Source organism: Perca fluviatilis, chromosome 21 (assembly GCF_010015445.1).
Source record: "Perca fluviatilis chromosome 21, GENO_Pfluv_1.0, whole genome shotgun sequence".
NCBI lineage: Eukaryota > Metazoa > Chordata > Actinopteri > Perciformes > Percidae > Perca > Perca fluviatilis.
This window is the reverse complement of record NC_053132.1, coordinates 21,531,934-21,550,366: the sequence shown is the minus strand read 5'-3', so window position 1 is coordinate 21,550,366 and position 18,433 is coordinate 21,531,934. Positions and strand designations below refer to the sequence as shown.

The 18,433-nt window shown below is 42.3% G+C and overlaps 1 protein-coding gene across 3 annotated transcripts in view; it reads left to right on the top strand.

Annotated features, from left to right (window-relative positions):
• The window catches only part of mrtfab (myocardin related transcription factor Ab), a 68,755-nt gene that overhangs the window by 27,412 nt on the left and 22,910 nt on the right, over positions 1-18,433 (top strand). The window contains exons 1-2 of one of the 3 annotated variants that reach the window (XM_039787734.1): positions 7,742-8,422; positions 15,568-15,633. In XM_039787734.1, the coding sequence (XP_039643668.1) occupies positions 8,287-8,422; positions 15,568-15,633 (202 nt within the window). In that variant the 5' untranslated portion in view covers positions 7,742-8,286. Of the gene's footprint in view, positions 1-7,741; positions 8,423-15,567; positions 15,634-18,433 lie in introns of those variants that run through there. The other 2 variants (XM_039787735.1, XM_039787736.1) reach the window with 2 other exon arrangements.

The window sequence follows — 18,433 nt, the reverse complement described above, 5'->3', positions numbered from 1 at the left end:
AGCAGAACTGTAGTTGAAGCAGATAGATATGGTAGCAGACCATTCTTTAACTCTGACAGAATAAAACAAAAACTAAAGTACAGCATTGGGTCAGCTAGGGATTATACATCTGATATCCCAGAAGGAGTTGTACAGTTGCTTCATGTGCAAACGCATGCAGAGTTGGCTTAAAAGCTTCCAGTGGTGAGTTTGCCTCTTCCAGTACAAGCACAGAGTGAGTACAGTACAGTAAGTGATTAAGTGATGCTTGCTATACATTAGGGTTTTGTTCCAGATTCCAGATTCTTTCCCTATGATTACACACATGGCTGCCATGCCGCTACCAGTCTTCTTCGTCTTCTCAGTGTGAGCGCCTCGGTTCAGATAGCATTAACTAGATACCTCAGGCTGTTTTTCTGTGCAGTTCAGTGGATTAACACTAAGACGTCCCGGGCCTGATGTCAGTGTTGAGTCACGGCCAAATGCAAACAGTGCTGGTAAATTCCACAGAAGAGTGATTGTGGGGGAACCAGGAAGTAAAGGAAAAAACACCTTCTGTTTTCCCTGCTGGAATGTTAATGACCGGTCTGACCTGTGGCAGACTGATGCACGGCCTGACTGGTTTCTCAACAGGTCAGCTTTTTGTTTGGTCCATGTATTTGGTGCATGCTTTATCCATCTGTCTTTTGGTAAACTTGCTTGTCAATAGAAGGTCAAAAAAGTCAGGGCAACCTGGGAAAACACAAGTGAGGAGTATTGCTGGGTGTATTGCCACTATGTTACCCAAGTTTCTGTACAGATAACAATACAATACCTAACGCCTTAGTTTTGGAAATATATATATGTATATGTTTAACCCTGAACAGGATTGGTATGCAGACATTTTTATAGCATTTTGGCGCTATACATATCCTATAGCCCAGCCCTAGAATAAGGTAAAAGTTTCCTCATTTATATGAGTAAATATCTGGAAAGGAACGATTAAACATGCTTAAGATTCCAAACAAGTATTTGATGCCACCTCTGGATACTTGACACTTTTTGATTACAGGTGTTACTGCCACATGTTGGTCAGTACTGAGTGAAGAGAATGAATATGTCATTTTTTCCCCATTTCTTTTAAAACTGATGCCAAGGTACACAAACACTTGGCTCATTATTTAGACCTTTGTGATTTACCACCGTATTGTAAGGGAGAGACTGGTTTCCAAAGTACATATTCATTGACTCTGCCAATGCAATAGATTGCCATGTGCAAATGTATGTGTATTTATTTGTGTGGTTTACCTGAATCTGGCTTGTCTGGTCTTGTTTGTTGGTGGTGATTGGGGGAGGTTTGCGGAAACAACTAATTGTTGTCGGAAGGAAAATGGAATGTGGTAGGTAATTGTTTTGGGCAGGTCCTGCTGAAGAACACTCTGTGCCAAGAGGGTCATGGTGTTCCAAGACCAGGGTAGAAAATAAAAAACATTTAGGCTATAGTAACTTTATAGCCTTAACTTCGGCAATTTTTGAAGATATAAAACTAACATCACTTGAAGGCCATGTTTTGCAGCTGCTGGGCTATCTCATTACCAAAACCCAGCATGATTAGATGCAATTTTAAAAAACGAAAACAACCAACCAATGTTTAAAGTTGTTAATGCCCCCGATGGTCCAGACCGACTGGAAGCTGCCCTCCATTTATTTACACATCCACAGGATGTCTTTGAGTCACTTTTTCGACAAGACCTTCATAGAGTCATTATATCCTGTCTGCTTGCCCAAAAAGCAGTGTTTTCTTTTCTTTTTTTTGTGACCGATAAAGAAAGACCAAAATAATGTCCAAGGCCGAATAGCTTCACTGGAATGTTGTTAAAGCCAGAACTATGACAGTTAATTTCTCTTGCTAAAGGTTAACATCACTGCTAAATGTAATGGTTGTGACTACAATCCTCCAGTGTTTCCCACAGATTACAAGGCAATTTGTGGCGGGGGGTGGGGGTGTAACTTATTTTCGTAACAATCAAGTATCAAAAACTGAGGACATGCTGTTGGATGCTGTCCTCCTTTCCTACTTTAATGCCTAATGAATCTATCTCTTCAGTGTAAGAGTAAAAAAAATGACATTATTTATAATACGTTTATTTGATTCACAGCTGCTATATAGTGTTTTGACCTCGAAAACCCGACTGCATTTTACCGCAAACTTGCGACTAATTAACTTTCTAAAGCAGGCACAATCGCTTGTTTGCTAAGAGTCGGGTTGGTGATTGTGAATGTGTGATTGTGTAAAGGTGTTCACGAGATAGATACCAACCTTTCGTGAACTTGTGAATTTCGCCAGCCGTCTTCTTTTCTTGATGGAGACAGACGCTGTGTTCACAGTGGTCTCAATGGTGTTTTAAGCCCCCAACGTTGCCTTACAGGCAGCTTACCCTCACCTAAAACATTGACAGTATATATTAATGGACCGACAGATCCCGTTGGTCTGGACGGAGACCAGTGAAGGATATTAGAAGCACTTTTCCGGTGAGCACTGAGCGTTACTGCGCAGCCTCCAACTGAGAGAGACAACGTAAGTGTGACGTGAGCAACCTGTCTGAAAGTTGTAAGTCTTCTGGTAGCTGTACCAAGAGAAATCTCAATCATTCCTAATCTTACAGAGACGGAGAGCGTAGGTATATGTAAGGAGATAACATAGGCACAGGCTAATTATTGCTAAGTAAAATGCTAGTTAACATTAGTAATTAAACTTAAACAGCTCATGTAAGTCGAAACTGCCTGCAAGCTTCTCCTGTACTATACGGTAATTCCTCTACTGTGCGACAGTAAGTCGCTTGGTTATGACACAATCGTTAGCCTATTTTTTACAAAAACGTCTGCTACAGAGCCATAACGTGAGGTACAAGGTAATGGGAGCCTTTGTGTTTCTTTAGAAATAAACCATGGACAAATGAAGTTTTTAAACACTTCAAATGTAACGTTATTCGCTGTCAAAGTGATGCCAAAATGAATGGCAGTCAATGGGATGCTAACAGCAGGTGGGCGCTTGGTAGCATCAAAATTGCGCCATAGGAGCTACGCATGTGGAGGGAGGCTTACCCCCTTGCTAAAACCTTAAACCTGCCTTAAACATAACCATAGCCGTGCTGCCTGGAAGGCGACGTTGGGGGCTAAAAACACCGAAGTGTGTGTGTGTGTGTGTGTGTGTGTGTGTGTGTGTGTGTGTGTGTGTGTGTGTGTGTGTGTGTGTCTGTGTGTGTGTGTGTCTGTGTGTGTGTGTGTGTGTGTGTGTGTGCGTGCGAGACACAAGTGACAGAGAGACAGAGGAGAGCAGGGAAAGGAAATGCAGAAGCACGTGTGTTAAATAGTGTTTAAAAAAAATAATTAAATGAATAACTAAACACAATGTGTGTCGGCCGGTGTTGATAGTGAGGCGCACCACCACACAATAGTCTATGTGACGAAACACTGTCCTCTACACAAACAATATGCAAAAACATCATATATTAATAGTACTGGTATCAGAGATGGGGACTCGAGTTTGAGTCTTGGACTTGAGTCGCACTTACAGTAGGTCACACACACAGTGACTTCAGACTTGACTTGAGACTCGTCCTTAAAAGACTTTAGACACGACTCGGACTGGAGATGCGGGGCTCGTGAACAATCTTTATTTTTAAGAAATGTCTGATGAGCTGAATGTTGTTCCCCTCCCTGCGTAACCTATGAGCCACCTATGTAACACCTAACATATCTGCTGCGCGCGGACACCGGCCACACACGAGAGAGGACAACAAACTTGTCGACCGCGCTGTCAGCTGCAGTGTCATTCATCAGAAGCTTTGGCTTTAAAAACTTCAGAATACAATGCCCAAACAAAAGAATTGCTGAATGCTTAATATGTGGTATCAAGATATAGGATTCGGGCTCAAACACACCTAATTTTATCAGGCACCTGAAAACGCACCCTGATAGGTTAGCAAACATGTTTAGCTCAGCATTGGCCATCTAACGTTAGCTTGCTTCTTGCTTTAGCTACAACCTATGGCCGGTTAACTTTGACTTCGCTAGATGTTATGAAAAGATGAATGAACGTTTGTTTGTTTGCCACAGTTTTTCGGGGATTTAACGTTACGTAATCATTGACGTCCCGCTGGCTGCCACCGCGTTAATAATTACGGTCGGCCGCAAACAGGTTTAATTTTGATCATAACGCTACAGTTTTATTAAGTTAACGGTACACTGGGTTTGAGCGTCTGGGGGATGTGTTGACTTACAGTAGTGTATAGGCTGTCAGTGGTTGTAGACGCAGTGCACATTACACGGTTGTGCTCTGTAAGTGAAAAATAGTGTTCATTTTAGCATTATTTTCCTGATACCTTGAGTACCTCAATATTTGGTCTGAACTGTATGTTCATGTTACAAGGCAAAATACAGTTACTAACTTGAAAGCATTCCTGCTGTTTTTTGTCATATTGCAATAGCCTGTTTACACTGATTATACACCAAACAACTAATCAAAGCTGATACTGTATGATAATAGGAGTCATAATAACCTATTACATGCTTTAAATGCCTCATATATAGCTATGAGTGTTCTTGACTTGGACTCAAGCTCAGAGACTTGAGACTTGACTTGGACTCGAGCTCAGAGACTTGTGAGCATCTCTGACTGGTATACATTTTAAACATTGGCAACCCTCCTGGAAATCAGGCATGTCATAGTTCATGGTCTTTGTGCTGTTTTTAGCCATGCTAGCGTCACTAGCTATGGCAATGTTAGTCACTTGGTTCACGACTTTGGTTCCAGTGTTTCCCACACATTCATTTATTTGTGGCAGCTCGCCACACTATCAACATTTGCCACCACATATTGATTTTCTATTTTTGGGGGCAGGATCTCTCTCTCTCTCTCTCTCTCTCTCTCTCTGTCTCTCTCTCTCTCTCTCTCTCTCACTCACACAAACACATTGGGCGCTTTTGAAAAATACGGTAGTCACTTTGAGCGGCAGAGCGCACTCTGGCACAAACTGGACCATTTGTTAACTGGGAGCGCTGTTGGAATACATACATATACCACTTGGTTACACAGAACACCACCTCTGAGAAGGCGGAACAGCAGAGCGCCAAGCACAGTGAAAGAAGAACTCTACTTTGCATTAAATGTCTTGTTTTTCCAACCTACTTCGGATAAACAGTCTGCGTTCCCATTGAAACCGCGCACCCCCGCAGTCAAACGCTGGGTCTAACCTGAGTAACTGCAGCAACAGCCCTATATTTATATTTCAACAACGGTTTCAAGAGGTTGAATAAACATGCTAATCATCAGCATGTTCAATCATTAAAATCATGTAGCTCAAAGCCCAGCTGTGCCTATGTGCAGCCCCACAGAGCTGCTAGCATGGCTGTAGGCTCTAACAGTTCCTAGATACTTAGTCCTCCATCCACACCTAGTGCTAATTTAGGTGTAGTCAAGTCACGAGAAAGAACATAACTGTACTTCCCACACACTGTGCCCACTAAGCCCTAAAACGATAAAAACTCCCCTGCAAACTGCTGCTTTACCCTGCCGTCGGTCGAAGGTTACAATGACAGTTATCAAACAACACAGACTTTATATGGGCGTCCTCTCATGATGTTTATATATCCATTTAAATCAAGGCCCAATGTGTTTTGTTATGTGGAAAGCACAGATTGAATCGCAGAATTAGAGTTGTAAAATTACAGCTGCAAAAAACTAAAGTGAAAATTCAGGCTATTGTTCCATGAAGATGAAAACAGACATGTTTGGCATGCCGAGTGTCAGTTGTTGATTGTGTGTGTGTGTGTGTGTGTGTGTGTGTGTGTGTGTGTGTGTGTGTGTGTGTGTGTGTGTGTGTGTGTGTGTGTGTGTGTGTGTGTGTGTGTGTGTGTGTGGGGCTGAGATTGGCTCAACCCACACGGCGACATCCTAATCCTTGTGCGTTGTCATCTCTTTGTTTCCTGCCCAGACTGTGAATCATAGCAGCAGGTGGACTTTAATCACACACACATAACAGACAGTTATTGTAGAGACCAGTCACCGTTTGTTCAAGGTGCTGTCTGTGTTTTCAGGTGCTGTGTGTGTGTGCGTGTGTCACCTGTGTGATAGAGGTGTTCTGTACTGGTCAGCCATGATATCACACGGTCTGCTGAGTTTAGATATTTGAAATAATAGTCCTTTGTGTTATTAATAGGTTGACCCCTCTCAGTTAGGGCTGCACAATATATCGTTTTTTATCGTCATTGCAATATCATCTGGCGCAATATTCACATTGCGAATGGCTGTGACATATCGCTAAAGAACCAGATTTTTTTGAGTTAGTTGAAAGAAAATATCAGCTGAAAAATGTAATTGTCATTCTTTTTTAGCGGTGCCTTTTATATTCAATTCAATGTTCAATTTCTTACAATAAAATGTTTTTGGAAATGATTTCCTTTCATTTGTTTTAAACTCAATCAATTTGTTGTATTATAGCAGAACACAGAGCAGCAGAACTGAATAGGCTTTAATATCTGTTTATTTAGCGCAAGTAATATGTTATCGCAATATTCAACAACGTTATTGCATATCGCATATTTTCCTCATATCGTGCAGCCCTACTCTCTGTGCTGTACGTTTAGTGAAATGAAAGGTATGAATGCATTGTATCTCCCGTTGTGTCATGTCTCATAAAACATTGATTCAGCCCGGTGAAAGCGGCTTAAAAAGTTTGCGTGTGTGTTTGCAGGCAGTTGTGTGTGTGTGTGTGTGTGTGTGTGTGTGTGTGTGTGTGTGTGTGTGTGTGTGTGTGTGTGTGTGTGTGTGTGTGTGTGTGTGTGTGTGTGTGTGTGTGTGTGTGTGTGTGTGTGTGTGTGTGTGTGTGTGTGTGTGTCTCAGAGTAACCTTACCCTGCGAGCGCACAGGTGATACTAAGCTGAATATAGCCCCCTTATGGCCAGCTGGCCTTGCTATTTAAAACAGAGTGGCGAGAGGGGGGAGGGGGTGCGGCCAGGGACAGGGTTTAACATCAGCATTCCGCAGAAGCCACAGACAGTTTGGTGGTGGGACTGGACCGCAAAAAAAAAATCTGAGTTTTCCCGACAGGATTATTTAGGATGCATCAGCTTTGATTCTTCGGTCGCACCAGTCCAAGGAGTCTCATTCCCTCTCAGAACATATTTCATGGAGTCCCTGTCTGAATGATGCCTTTCCTCAAGGGCAGACTGTTCAGAAAAAAAAACATTTAAGAATTGCAGTAGTGATTGGGTATCAGTCAATCACTCTAAAAGAGTGTGAGTGTGAGAGAGAGAGAGAGAGAGAGAGTGTGAGAGATGGTGTGTGCGTGATTCATCCCGGTATCCGATTTACCCAAGTATCTTTGACAAAGGTCGATTATGTCGGATGAGGTCATCACTGACAACAGTTACTGCTCTTTACACTCATCCAATAAAAACGGTTTATAAATAAATGAGTCACCATTTTCGAAAGCAAAACTAATGTAATCTAGAAAGTGTTCAAGAACAGATTGTCTCCTTGATAATGCTGTGATTATGTTATCTGTATGCTATGTTTGTGTGCATGTGTTTGACAGGGAGGAGTTAGCATGTGGCTGCCATAACAGTGAATGAATGACAACAGCTGAGCAGGAGAACTTTATCGGCAGGTGTGTGTGTGTGTGTGTGTGTGTGTGTGTGTGAGAGAGAGAGAGAGAGAGAGAGAGAGAGATCCAGGAGGAGCTGCAACCAGAGCAGTCTCTCTGGGCAATCTGTCTGCCAAGCTCCCTCTCGCCTCTTTTCTGCCGCCACTGGCCTCTTTTCAGTTTCCCTTCCCTCCACTCCCTTGTTCTTTTCATCCACGACTCGCCCTGTGGATTTCTCCCCCGCCCCTGTCTCTCTGGGAAACCTTTGCAGAGCAGCGCTGTCGTGACTCGCCGGCTGCCACTGCAAGGGAAGGAGAGAGCAGGAGGAAGAAGAGAGAGAGAGAGAGAGAATTCGAGACGGACTAATCGATTTCTCTGATACAGAAGAGAGAGAGGCGCTTGGAGAGAAGAGGAGAGGCAGTAGCAGCATTTTTCCTTCACGTTTTGATTTAAAAGGAGATTTTCTTTGACTTGTATGGGGGTCTTCCGAAGCATTTTATTCCTGTCCTTCCCTTGGAAAGGGGACAGCTAATTGAAGGGACAGCTGTTGCAGTTTGGACACATCAAGGACCCTTCTTTCCTCCCCTCTTCAGCCAAAACTGCCAACATTTGAGATTTGAGGAGGAGGACCGCTTTTGAATGAGGAGTTAAATGTTAACCAAATAATTTATCTCCATTCTGAATGATAATGCTGGACACCAACCATTGCCTGTCCTTTGAGCCCTCCCCCCCGGGCTCTCCCCTAATGGGAGAAGACATGGAGAAGGCAGTACTGATGATGGATCATGACAGACTTGTCTATCACAGCCTGAAAGAAGGTGGGCGATCTGGAGCTGCACATAGTCAGTAGAGACACAGGATAGCTAATGTGATTTGTGTGTATGTGATTCAGTCTGCAAGTTCATACCAGGACTGTATGGCTTCTCTTTAATAGTTAATGGGGCTTTTCTAAAGATAAGAGATTTGGATGACTTGCGTAGGAAGGAAGGAAGGAAGGAAGGAAGGAAGGAAGGAAGGAAGGAAGGAAGCAGAAGTGGATTCTGTTGTCTCTGATAAACCTATTCAATAGAAAGACAGACTTGACCGCTATGTCAAGTTAAGGAAGTGTGGGCGACCACAGGTGTAAATGACTGAGCATGTGAAGTCACATCACATATTACTTCAGTCTTAAAGTGCTCATATTATGCTTTTTGGCTTTTTCTCTTTCCTTTATTGGGTTATATATCTTTTTTGTGCATGTAATCGGTTTACAAAGTGAAAAAGCCCAAAGTCCACCCTAAAGGGACTTACCATCTCCAACAGAAAACACTGTTCACAAACTGCTCCAAACAGCTCTACTGTAGTCCAGCCTTTACTTCAGAGACAAATGTGCGTCACTTTGTAACACACGTTATAATGCTCGCCTAGCTGCTAGCGTGGCACGCCCTCATACTCTCCTTCTGACTGGCTAGTAGTCCTTACCTAGCTACTGCACATGTGTGACTCCCAACAAAGATGGAACAGAAGTGCGATGCCTCACTCTGTAGCTAAAACAGAGAGCTCAACACACAGGGTCAAAGGAGGAGTTGCAGCAATGTGCATTACAACAAAAATATGGTGTTTTTTGAAAATTAAACCATGTAAACCTATTCTGATATTCTCTAAATACAATTATGAACCTGAAAATGAGCATAATATGAGCACTTTAAAGGTGCCCTGTGGAGTTTAGTTGTAAAGAAAAATGTTTATGCACCAAAAGTCATTGTGTGTATCCTGGAGACCAAAACAAATCTGTTGAATGCATTCGTAAAACCAATTTTTATTTTGTATTGAATCCTCCATTTTGTGCCCATCTTTACATGCGTGCTGTCTTCTTCTTCCCTGCTTTTGCTGGCAAAGAAAGAAGTCTAACCGTTTGTCTTAGCATCGATCTTAAAATGTGCAAATACTTGTAAACTTAGCTGCTGGCTGAGTTAATCCACATGGCCAGTTATTACACACGTCAGTGATGTCGTCGGACCTTGCCAGCACAACAACATCCACCACTGTGACTTGATAAAGTTAAATCAGCTGATTAATGGGCGATAGCGGAGGTAAAAGCCTGTGTCGCGCCAATACAGTTTGAAAGGGCAATGGCCAATGGTGTAACTTAAAGCTGCTGTAGGTAAGATTGTGAAGATCCAGGACTTTGCCAACAAATTTGAACATCGACAACTTCTCAGTCCCTCCCCCCTTTCTGCTGCAGCCCAAACCGTCTCCTAAGCCCCTCCCACACAAGGGAGTGTGACAGAACTAATGGCATGTCAGACAACATTTTCAATAACTAAACACCAACACAATGTTACCTTTACTCACCAACAGTAAAACGATGCTAACTAGCAAGCTAACGTTAGCCATTTCAGCATCATATCAGACCGACCACTGTGCAAATGTTACTATCATGCTCACCAACGTAGCTTTGTGGACTTTTGACTACTAATAACCAAGTTAAAGATAAATCATTTATGGTTATTATGTTACCTGTCGAGAAGAAATGTGGCTACATCTGCATCGTTCTTCAGATCTTTAAAATCCCGGAGCTCACGCCACCTCTGAAAAGCCACTCCAATATTCACCCGCGTTCTGCAGCTTGTGCGCGGGGAAGGGGAGAACGCTATATATGCGTGTACGTGCCTGAGCAGTGATTGACAGGCAGATAGACACCCCCCCCCCCCTGTGGCCCTGATTGGAGAAAATCAACCTTTTTTATATTACATAATTCATGTAGTTCTACTGGAACATAGGGTCAGTTTCCACAAATATGACAGAAAGTTAGTTTATAAGACTTACCTACTGCATCTTTAATCACTCAGTCACAGAGGGAAAGAGTTTTGAGGTTGTAGTGCTGGTCCTACAGTCCAGCCAAAAAGGTGGAAGGAATTTTGATTGTACCATTAAACATTACATTAACAGCCGGCATGTTACAGTGTCACTGCATACATGACACCCCAGCTGTCAGTTATTATTCCAGGTGCTTTTTGCTAACTGCTAACCTTTGCTAAATTCTTCAAAGGAGGCACTCATCATGTCCAGAGTAAGTGTAAGTGACAGGAATTGCATAAAGCCATAAAAAGCTCTGGGTATTTGACTCGTCCTTCTTGAACTTTAAGATAATTAGTATTCACTACAACCCCTCTTGTTGTCATCTGCCTTCCCAGCACAGTGTAGCAGTGCGAAGGCCGTGGAAGTGACTCTGAGGTGTGAATGGCCTTAACCTTGTATTGTTTCTGCCCTCTAGCCTCTTTCCTCTCTCACTGATGTGTGAAACATTTGCAGTGGTCAGGCGCTTCGCTCATCTCTCTGTTCAACAGATGCAGTCGAACAGAGCTACTGTGCAAATGATGAGCTCATGCAGGAGAACATTTTAAACAGGCTTTCCAAATAGAACATTTCCAACGCCAATGCCAGGCACAGTGTCTGCGCACAGCGTCTGTGGGACTTGTGTTTGTTAGCTGAGCGTGTGGCAGTGTGATCATGTACGTTTCCTTCCTCATGTGTTCAGTATTTCACCCAGTGTGGGCATGGAGCGTTCTGCCTTCATGTGTGTTGCTAATGCCCGTGTGTGTGTGTAGGCTTTACTGTGTCAAGCCTGGGGGTCTTTGGGGACGGTGACGAACTCGGACATGTTTAAACAGATCTCATGACGAATAAGCAGGATTAGCCTACTTGGCCACTAAGAACTTGGCTCTACCTCGCTGACCTCTTCTTCTCCCCCCTCTCCAATGCCTCTTGAACCTTGCACCTATAACCCTTGGCTGCTTCTTTCCCCACTACTATTACATTGTCAAAGGTCTTGTTCAAAAGTGGACAGTGACCTCTGTGTCAGCATATGCACACAGAATTTCCTAACGTCCATGTTTTACTACTTTTAGTTCTGGACAATATTATTTTATTTCCTCAACTACAGCAGATTTTTGCTGTGTAATAAGACATGGTTTGTAGCTGCAAGACTGCTGTGTTCAAATGCTGAACTTGATTACCTCATCTAATCAACAGAAACTTTATCAGCTGAAGATTTGATCTTTGGTTGTGTATTTTTTTTTATTTATCAGGTTAAAAAATATGAAAGGTATGCTAGTCTCACATTGCCAGACATATGTAGACAGACAGGAGAAACAAAATGCTCTGGCTTGTTTGTATTTCTATCAGAATTTGATCTGTTCATTCTGATAACATTTGAAAAGTCTAAAAGAGGCGCACGATTAAATCATTTGGTAACACTTTACATAATTGTGACACGACGCTGTCATAACTATGACATGACACTGTCATGAACGTGTCATAAACGTTATAAACGAGTCATGAACCTTTAGACCTCTATCATTAAGTGTCATTCAGTTTTTGTCATGACAAATTGACATTGTTTGGGTTATCTTGATTATGACAAGTTGACATTAATCAAAGTGACCTTACCAGAGGATGTCTTTGTCCTGACAACTTGATATAATGTCATCCTGTTTAATGTCAAGTTGTCTTAATAAGGACACTCCAAAGAAATTTAATGTCAAGTTGTCATTACAAAGACATCCTCTGGTAATGTCATGTTGTCATTACAAAGACATCCCAAACAAATTTAATAAATTGTCATAATCAAGACAACCCAAACAATGTCAACTTGTCATGACAAAAACCGAATGACACTTAATGACAGAGGTCATAAATGTTTATGACTTGTTTATAACGTTTATGACACGTTCATGATAGTGTCATGTCATAGTTATGACAGTGTCATGTCAAGATTATGTCGATAACTTCAAGTAAAGTGTTACCAATCGGGTAATCCCCATTCAAGTTAGCAGAGTGCTAAACAGGAAGTAGCCGGCTCGGCCGGGGAAGTTCTCTAGCGCACCTGCTCTGAGGGCCCTGTAGTGTGGAAACGTGCCGCTGAGCAACTCTCATAGGAATGAAGGGGGCTCCACCTTGAACGCTGTATCCAGGTTTTATTATACATCAATGGCCCATGCAAAATAAATAGCGGAGGGAGTCTCTCAGGCTTTATATCAGCAATGCACATCCGTATGCTGGTTATGGAGTATAATTTGCTTGCTTTTCTTTGTTATGTACTTTTTTTTTTTCTACTTTTTTGCTTTTTCACCATTGTTCCCCCTTGCTTCATCTAAAAACTGTAAATGCTGCCCCAGTGTTTCTCCCTCTGTGTTCCTTGGCTCTAACTTTAACTTTTAAGTGCAGAGGCCAGTTTTGGCTGTGGCCTAGTATCCCAATAAAACTGCCCTGCCCTTTCATCCTTTTGGCCCTCAAACCTGGTTTAGATAAGGGCATTGTCAAATTGAACTCATTTTTTCAAACACCAATCCACACTGACGTTTCTTCAACTTTAAGATTAAGAAATCAGATAACTGCAGATAGATGAAAATAGCTAGGTGCCTCAACTGTGCATGTACACACACTCACTATCAGTACAAAAGTTGTCATTTACACTTCTAACCCAAATGCAGAACTTATGGTTATGATTCCTGTACTAACAACTCCGACCTTCATATGTTATTTGTAGATAATTTTGTATGATTTGGTTTTCCCACATCAGCCTACAGTTGTAACACCACTGCAGCATTTCACACTTACCACCTTCGCTGGAGTATATGAGGTGTCGCTGGGAAACTTAAGTCTTTTTCAAACCACTAAGAAAATTATAGCCGATGCTTTATCATTTTTAAGTCTTTTTTTATAAACTAACGTCTCTTTACTTTGTAATTCAGTTGGTTGACAGACTGGTGATAACAGCCATTCCCATCCACTATGGCCACTGGGCTAAACAGCTTATGCAAGGACTTCCAGTTCACTTACTGCCAGAGATGGGGCATAAAGAGAGGAATGAGAAAAAGAGCGCAGGGGAGAATAAATAAGTTAACTGGAGTGTCCTGTCTGTGTGAAAGAATATGAGGAGGGAGCATGGAGATGTGGGGCTGGGATAGAGGGAAGTGTAAGATTCTCTTTCCCAGAATAAACCTCTTCCCTGGAAGTGCCAAGTGGCTTGGCATCTTATCCTGCACTCTCTCATCGTTCAGGCAACATGTGAGTCTCTTAAGTGTTTGCCCGTGTGCATGGCGCTGTGGGAAAAGGAATCTCTCAGCTCCTGGTGCAACATATACATGAACTTGCCCGGCTATGTTTAGGTCTCTGTGTTTACGTCGCTGAATGTGAACTGACATGTTATTGCTTCCAGAGGCGAGTCTCTAGTGCTAGCCTGATCCCTCACGATTTAGAGCACGCACACTTGTAAATATAACAAAGAAGAGCTGGGATCACCAGCGAGGATTTAGAGCCAAGGAATGACATTTAGGTGCACAGGCTCTGACGTAAATTTCTGGAACTCGCCTGTCCAGGCCTGGATTGTTTGTCATAACAAAGGGCTAACACGGCAGCAGCTACGCAGGACGGCTAACTCGTTAGCTAGCCCGCGAGCACCAATGATGTCACTTGTTAGTGGGAAGGAACAGGTGCTGCTCGTGTAGCAGACACAACCCCGAACCAGAAATGCTCGGGAAGCTTCAGTGGCGTGTTACACTTTACACATGCGCGCGCACACACACACACACACACACACACACACACACACACACACACACACACACACACACACACACACACACACACACACACACACACACACACACCCCTTCATCAGGGACAGCTGGTACATATAAAACAAGAGTCTCAGCTCAGTGGAGCTGAGCTGAATGTCGGTGAAAATAGCGTTTAGTGTCATCACAAAACTTTCCTTCCTCTGATTTTTAATAAACACTGTGAACTTAAAACGAAGATGAACAGTAAGTGTACCACATCTTCTTTTTGTAAATGGAAACAAGCTGTTGCCAGGAAGCACAGGGGGAAGTATAATGCCATATTAGTTTCTTAACAACCTTAAGAAAACCCATCACACCACAAGTGTCTGCAATGACCCTGTAGCTGTTCTTAACTGCCTTGGCATGGTCAGTGATGTGTTTGTAGTTGGTTAGTTGTCTGTGTGACTGGCTGGAAGGTCACTTCCCTAAATTACTTCTTACTGTGTTGCAGAGAATCTGATACTGCAGCAAACGATGAAATACAATGCACTTGCATGATCCTGCAGCTGTCCATATTTGAATTGTCATCTTGCCTTGGTCTAACTTGGTTTATAATTTAACAACAAGCTATGCTCATGAGGCTAGAATGAGCATTCAGCCCAGGGGTCCATTCGTTCAATAAGTTTGACTTTACCAAGATGAGAACGACTGGGCTACGCAATGCACGACAACTGGAACTTTGTGTATGCAGAAAGTTCAAACACGGTCCTACTCGTTTTGTCCAGCGCTGTGTTCCTTAAAACTCTCTAACGCGACCTCTGCGTTATGTAACAAGCGCTTCCTGTTTTAAAATGACGCTGCAATCAGCCCATATGCGCTATTCATTTTACTACTCTCTAATCGAGGCTGGTCTTGTTTCAGTCTGCATTCTAACGGTTCCTTTTCCCTTCCTGTGCTGGTTTCTCTCACCCTTTTTGCTGTGCTTGCTCTATGTATCTTACACATTCTTCTAGTGATTACTCTTTTTTATTTTTTTATTTATCTGCACAGAAATGAAATAAAAGGCCCAGAAACAGGAAGTGTGTAGTATGCTGATCACACCCTCCTTGTACCCACCTCCTCTGTCTGTTAGCTTAAAAAAAAAAGAAGAAAATAGCACGGAAGTAGGGTGAAATGGGAGGATGAATTGGGTGCCAGAGAGTGCAGGTCCTCTTCATGTCAATTCAAATGCATATGGGTTCCTGTGCGTGGTTATTTATGTAAACGTGGCAGATGGACTGCTGATTAGTGGACAATAAGAGACAATAAGAAAGCTTCAGGGGCTCAGAGCTCCATCGCTGCAGTTTCTTATTCTCACCGGGCTGTCACTGACTTTCTCTTCTTCTTCATCTCCCCCCCTCACCTCTGCTGTCTCCATGCAGTCCTCCAGCTTAAACTCCAGCAGAGACGTACACGAGAGGAACTGGTCAGCCAAGGGATCATGCCACGTAAGTCTCAGTCTTTGAAATCAAATGAACTGTATTCTGCAAACTTGTTTCGTCGATGTGGGTAGTTCCCTTTTAACATGTACATACATATGGTATATTGTTACATCTACAGGGATGCGCAGGGACTCAGTCTCACCTAAAGATGTAGTGTTGTAGTATGCAGAGTAGTAATGTAGTTTCTGTTTAGTGTATGGAAGTTCTCAGTATTATGATGCCTAATAGAAACTTTGTGTGACAACTAGGGCAGTGTGCCTGTGCCTTTTGAGCTTAGGTCAAAATGTTAACTCTTTCTTGGTGTTACAGCATCAGACATATAAGACCCTGGCAGAGAGATTAATTAGGTTGTTACATAATACTCACGCTGAGCTATATGTGTACGGCCAGTTGAGTCACAAGCTAAATGCGATATCTGATTATTGTCCTATACAGGATATGTTTAGATGTTGTAAACGTAGATGTGTTTCTGTGTGTATGTGATTTCAAAATATCTTTAGGTAATACAACATTCTGACATTTCTTTCGCCTGTTTTTTGCTGAAAATGTCAGCCCTCATCTGCATGTGTTAAGGGTATGAGTGTGTTCCTTCTGCATGTCTCATATTTGGAGGTGTCTTTGCACCACTTTGTGTGTTATCAAATAGGGCAGCTTCCTCTTCTTTTGTATCCACTTCCTGTTTCACAGTTCCGCACATCACAAAAGGCAGATATATGTTTTTCTATTTTCCTTTTGTTTCAGTGTAGAATGTAGCTATGGGCAGTAAGTACCAGGCCTGTTTTCCCTTTTGATTGAGCCTCATACAGTATATAGAGTATGGTAGTTTTGCTGCTATGTCCAAATGATTGTAGAGTCGAAAAAAGGTCTCCAAATTAAAGTAGGAAACCCGGGAAGGTGACTGCCAGGCCCCGTCCAGACAGAGTAACTAAAGATGCACTGAATATTCTAGGTTAATTTCAAGAAGGAAAGATGGAGTCATTTGTCCAAAAGTATTTAGTGTTTAGTCATTTTTTTCTAGATCCCTTGTCACTCAGTGGGGTGACACGTGAAGAAACCAAAACATGCTGCGTGTCCCTAAATGTTGGGATTATTTCCAGCTGTTGTATACTATCTCTGTTGGTCTGGGTAATTTAACACCTGGGTGAATTAGTGCATATCAGTCCACTAACAATGCACTTAACCTGGCTCTGTTTGCATTAAAAGCTTGGACTAGGCATGAAAGAATGTACTAGAGTGGACACTCAGACCATCTACTTGTTTAAGTGGGCAGCATGGAGTCTCACATTTGACCAGCTAGATAGATAGATAGATAGATAGATAGATAGATAGATAGATAGATAGATAGATAGATAGATATTGATCCCAAAAATGGGAAATTACAGTGTTACAGCAGCAAAATATCAGTCACACAGCACAGAATATACATGAAACAATAGGGTACAATATACATACATACAATATACATGAAATAATAATACGATAAAATACAAGAACGAATATTTAAAATATATACAAGTTGGGAATACAAAATGTACAACTGCTTAATGATAAAGATGTAGATCACATGTGTCAAACTCGAGGCCCGTGGGTCAAATCCGGCCCCTTGCAGATTTAGATCCGGTCCGTGTATCGATTTGGGTTCACAATAAATTTTGGCCCGCCTACTTGTGCGCCAAACCAAAATCACAGGAAAGTGTTTTTTAAACTGCAATTACCTGAAATTCAAAGCAGAATATGACATATTTGCCGACTCTGAGACTCAGAAATTCCCCCAGAAGAAGCTGGGGGAATGTTTTTGCTTGAATTGCTAAATTCTGTGATGGCTAAGGAACTCTTTTGATGACTTTTGTAGGGCTTCATGTCAGCAAAAAGCATATAAAAATGTCGGAAAAAGCAACAAATTTACAAAAAGGTGACATATGTCGGAGAAAGCCACAAAAAAGCCGGAACAAAAACCACAATGTGTGATTATATTTTTTCAGTGATGAGGTGTTAAAAAGTTTTATTGCCTGTGGTAGGAATGATTTCTTGTAGCAGTCCATGCGACAACAAAGCTGTCGGAGCCTCTTAGAGAAGGTGCTCCTCTGTTGGACCAGTGTGTGGGGGGTGGAGAGGGTGGTCGGGGTTATCCATGATAGATAACGGTTTGTTCACTGACCTCCTCGCCACCACAGCTTCAAATGTCTCCTGTTTGCAGCCAATAACGGAGCCAGCCTTCCTGATCACTTTGTTAATTCATTTAGCAGTTACAGTAAATCTGTTTCCTCCTCATGCAACAGGCCTCATGTTGAACTGGGATCAGCATGTACTGGAGGAATATTTTACTCTCATGCTACTCTTCTGTGGAGATGCAAAGAGACAATAATACATAAAAGAGGGGCAAGGGAAGGAACGGGTTTATAAGAGATTTATCAAAGATTGTGTTTGCTGTCGAGATGTTTTCCTCGAATATAGGATTTTTCAAACAGCCCATATTTTGACTGTTGCCTCGAGACACAGCAAGGTATAGAAAAGTCTGTTCAGCTGTCAAAGCCCCCTGTTGAATTATAGGACAGTGAAGATCATTTGAACTGCTAAAGAGCAAGCAGGGTGATTGACTTGTGGAATCAGTGGACCGTGGAATCGTACCATGATATGTCCAAATTGTGATGTGTATATCAATAATGGTAAGATATTTCAACCATGTTGTCCAGCTGCAGAGCAGTTGGAATGATGGGAAACTGATGAAGGGTCCTCACACTGGTTTTGCAACTGTAGGTGGTGTTAATGAGTAACTTTCCAGCCTTCCTTTCTCAGTAACCACAGG